The following is a 4,391-nucleotide window of genomic DNA, read 5'->3' on the forward strand; positions in this document are numbered from 1 at the left end:
AATTCAAGGTAGACGGTAACAAATAAATAATTTAAAAAATACTATAAGTTGGCGCTATAGTCTTGATTGCTTGTAAAATTAGATAAAATGTACTATAGTTTAGCAATTTAGAACGTAGATTTTAAAGTTGACATACAAAACTATAGAAGAAAAGTTTCAGGAATTTATAAGAAAATACGCCCCTTAAAATAATAGATATTAATTATATTTTACTAAAAGAACAAATGACTCAGATGATGTCCCAAGAAAGAAATACGTATCACTTATGGGGAAACAGATGGAGTAATATATTGAGAAAATCGTCTAACTTTATTTTCTCAAAATCCTCAACACTATGGTATGCAAGATATAAAGAAGCTTTATTTTTATAACTCCAGCAACAACAACAACACCAACAACACCACCAGAACGGTGAACCTCACATCCGCCGCGACGCTCCACGCCCAATCGATATCCAACGCGATCGGGAATAGACAATTTCCCACCGTAGCATTCTTCGTCACGATCTTCGCAAGTCCCCCGAAATCACACGACTCCACATCTTGATACATCATTTGAAAAAACATGTTAAACGCGTACGATACCTTCGACGAGTTACTCAATTTACTACAAGGGCTCGAGTATTTCAGCGCCGTGCAGTCGCCGTTCGTGCAAGCATAGTCCATGTTTGCCGAGAGCTCATTAACGGTCTCGCCCTTGCTGACGTAGACGCACCATTTCTTTTCCAAGTACTTGACGTTCTTCGCCGCCACAGGCATCTTGTTGGTGTTCTGTCCTAAGAAATCCACCGCAAACTTAGGCTGTCCGTCGTAGGTGAAAATGCCCCAATGGCGCTCGAAATCACCTGGCGCGATGCTCTTCAAGTTCTCATCTGTCAACCCGAAAAGGTAGTATTCAATTGAGTTTTTGTAAAGAGGTGTTCCTTTCGTCGTTGCTATTTTGTTGAAAAAACCATCGTAGAATTTCTTCGCGAGATCGACGGAGGCGTATTTGTCGCCGTCGGTAGGCCACCCGATCTCGCCGACGATGATCGGAACATTTCCACAGCCGGCTTTCTTCAGTGCCGACACGAGCGTGTCGAGGTTCGCATCCAACACGTTGGTGTATGTGATGGATCCGTCCTGGACCGGTTGCGCGCCGCCGCTGAAGAAGGCGAATTCGATGGGGAAGTCGGGGTTGAGGGATAGGCTGAGGAAAGGGTAGATGTTGACGACGAAAGGCGCGTTGTTGTCTCGTAGAAATTGCACGATCTGCTTCATCGTCGCTCGGATGTCGGCGCGGAAGTCGCCGCCCGACGGGCCTTTGGTGCCGGAGTCGTAAACGTCGGCGTTTTGTGGGATTGTCGCCTTGATTTTGTTGCCTAGGCCGACTTCGTTTATCGCCTTTTGGATGTTCCAAAGCGCCGGAAAAGTCGTTTGCAGGTTCGACCCATTGTAGGCTGTCAAGAATGGCTCGTTGCCAACTGCCACGTACCTGCATACAGTAATGAATGAGGTAATAAGTGGTGCGAGACCTTTAGTGAATGAATGATTTAAGGAACGGAGTTGTGAATACTCTAAATACTACTCTCTCCATCCCACTTTAGTAGTCTTGTTGACTTTTCTATACTTATTTTATAAAAATGATAATAAATAATTAAAATAGAGAAATGATAGAGTCAATGGGACTGTTAAAGTGGGACGGAGGGAGAGTATTTGGTAGCAAACATAATGTGCATTTGATGGCTTTGTAACTTCTTTCCAAATACATGATTAAATATATATAAAAAAAAACATGTTTATAATAATGCATGAATAGAAAATGTAATATTTTGAGATTTACTTGATATCGACGCCACCTTGGTGGATATGCCTAGTGAGGTTGGTCTTGACCCATGCCTTAGCATGACTGTATCGATCGGCCAAAGAAGCTAAATGTAGGTTGGGAATACCAAGCATGACTTCAATTCCTGTCCCGGCAAAATGTTTGACAACCCATGCATCAGAATCAAACAATTTAATCTTAGTAATGTTGTTGTCTTTTAACATTTGGACAATGTTTCTAGGATGCAGGTTTTGGGATGCCTGATTCCCCCAGTTAATGCCAATGCCCTCCACACAGGCGAGTTGTGCCACAGCCACCGCCATGATCACGGTCACTGCCCACGACGGTTTTGTCATTGCACGTACCATATGATTATAGATTTTTACTATAGCAACAATGTGTGTGTTGGTTGGGAGTTGGGGTATGTGAGTAGAGCATGAGACCTCGATCGATCGAGACAATAGACTCACTTAAGAAGCACACAAGATTTATTTTTATAAATCGATCAAACTCGATGCAACTGAGGAGAGTGTGTTTGCTTTTATAATTTTGCTGAGATTAATAGTGAGGACGTGAGTGGATAGTAGTAGCAACATGTGGCGAGTGGCGAGTGACGAAATGAATGTGAGTCCTTAAATTTGGAGAAGCAAGATGAGAGAAAATAGCTTATACTTCGATCACTTGTGGTTACAACAAACTTGAATAGATCAACATATTTCAAGATAATATAATGTTGATAAAAAACTGAAATATATTTAAATTTAATTTCCATTTGTATTACAAGTGTGTTGAAATTAGATCAACTCATTATTTCCGTTTCCTTCGGGGTTGATTGTTGAAGAAATAGAATATCATAAATAGAATGTTTGAAACACATTTACACTTCTTGTAGGTGAGAATGCAAAACAGCACAAAACTGCAACTATTTCCACTAATTGAGAAAAATAAAAGGAAAAGAAGAAGAAGAAGAATAAATTAAAACCCACATTTTCTTTTCTATAGAGTGAATATTGCACATGTTTTACAATGCACTAAGTATTCCCTCAATTTGAAGGAATTTTGAGCAAAATTGCTGCCTAAAACCGCATGGCAAAAAATGAATCTCCTCATCGGCTATTATACGAGGTGTGTTCACGAAATTATTTTATTATTCAGATATCCGTTCCGTTGGAATTTATTCCACGAATAATAAATAATATTTTTGAAATAAACGACTCTTGGACGTGCAATCAATATTATTTTGTTGTTTAGTGACTGATAATAATATTCTATTAGATTTGAATTATAATGGGGCTCAATTTAGTTAGTAAGGGAATTCATTTAAAATCGTCCCCCAAATCAGCCCCAACCCGTTTCCCCACTGTCACGCCAACATTTTTAATTTCAATCCCAACACCTGCAATAAACCAGCCCCAAAATCAATCTCAACTTATTTCACCATTTTTTCATATTTTGAGTTAAAAAAAAATAAAATTGCAAAACAACATCAATTAAATGCAATATTAAAACATACATAATATTAAAACTGCAATAGAAAATAGTACATAAAAAAAACTACAAGTAGAACATAAAAAAACACGGCAAAGTTCCAATTTGGTCTGAATCCTCTGATCAGGTCGTAGTGCATTTTGCGCTCTTCCTCGCCGTCGGCCTCCTCCACAACTTCATTGTGGACTTCAACGTCTTCATAATCGATGCCTCAGTGATCGCCTTGACGTTGGCATCCACTATCCCCGCTGCAACCGGCTCGATCGCACCACTCGGCTTGCCCTTTTCTTGGTAGCTTTTTGGCCTATAGGAAGACTTCATGTTGGCGCTTGTGTGTCAAAACTCTCCTTCATAAAAAATTTAAGTCGAAGGCATCCCTTTGTTACTGGTGTAGTTACCTGGCATGAACATCAGGCGATCCTTCACAAGGACGTACACGTTGTACTACATAAACTCGTGCTTCCCATTATCATGAAGGTCTTTGCAAATCAGATACTCCATACTATTTGCATGAGAAAGGTGGGTAATACGTTCGGATTTTGCACCAATTTAAGGTCATTATTTGGGCCGTTTTGAGTATAAAAGTTGCATTACATGTCTGTTTATTGCATATTTTATCTATTTTGTTATTTTGGCTTGTTTTGTGTGAAATGTGCAAAATAGAGTCTTAAGAGATAGAAAAAAGTCAAACTCAGAAGACTGGAGGAAAAGAGCCACCCAGCGGCTGCCGGAGCCCATTGACTGCCGAAGATGTAGCGGTTCTCCTCGGAATTTGTTCCTTGAAGAAGAATACGACCAGCAACAGCTAGATCATAGCCAGCGACCCGCTGTTGTCTTGAGATATCAGAGACTTAGCAGCGGTCCGGTGGATCATAGCCAGCAACCCGCTGGAATTTGGCGGCGCATGATTGAACCTATTTTCTCTCTAAGACTTACCTTATTGGGATAGACAATTATATCATATTGAGGAGCACGACTTGAAGGCTATAGAGCATCCACAATAGCGGACTAGCCGACGCCTTAGCCACCGGCGTGCAGCTAGGGCGCTCGGCTAGTCAGCTATTGCGATAAGCTAGCTGAGTAGAAGAAAAACCAATGCC

The 4,391-nt window shown here is 40.6% G+C and overlaps 1 protein-coding gene across 1 annotated transcript; it reads right to left on the reverse strand.

The window, feature by feature from the left end:
- Nucleotides 1-299: 299 nt before the first annotated feature.
- LOC121774145 (glucan endo-1,3-beta-glucosidase 8-like) lies at nucleotides 300-2,191 on the reverse strand. Its single transcript, XM_042171059.1, has 2 exons — nucleotides 1,822-2,191; nucleotides 300-1,473 (listed from the first exon to the last, which is right to left on the reverse strand). Exons 1-2 carry the CDS (start codon nucleotides 2,169-2,171, stop codon nucleotides 366-368), a joined length of 1,458 nt encoding a protein of 485 aa, XP_042026993.1. The 5' UTR covers nucleotides 2,172-2,191; the 3' UTR covers nucleotides 300-365.
- Between the last annotated feature and the right edge of the window lie 2,200 nt (nucleotides 2,192-4,391).

Source organism: Salvia splendens, chromosome 17, assembly GCF_004379255.2.
Source record: "Salvia splendens isolate huo1 chromosome 17, SspV2, whole genome shotgun sequence".
In the NCBI taxonomy this organism is placed as follows: domain Eukaryota; kingdom Viridiplantae; phylum Streptophyta; class Magnoliopsida; order Lamiales; family Lamiaceae; genus Salvia; species Salvia splendens.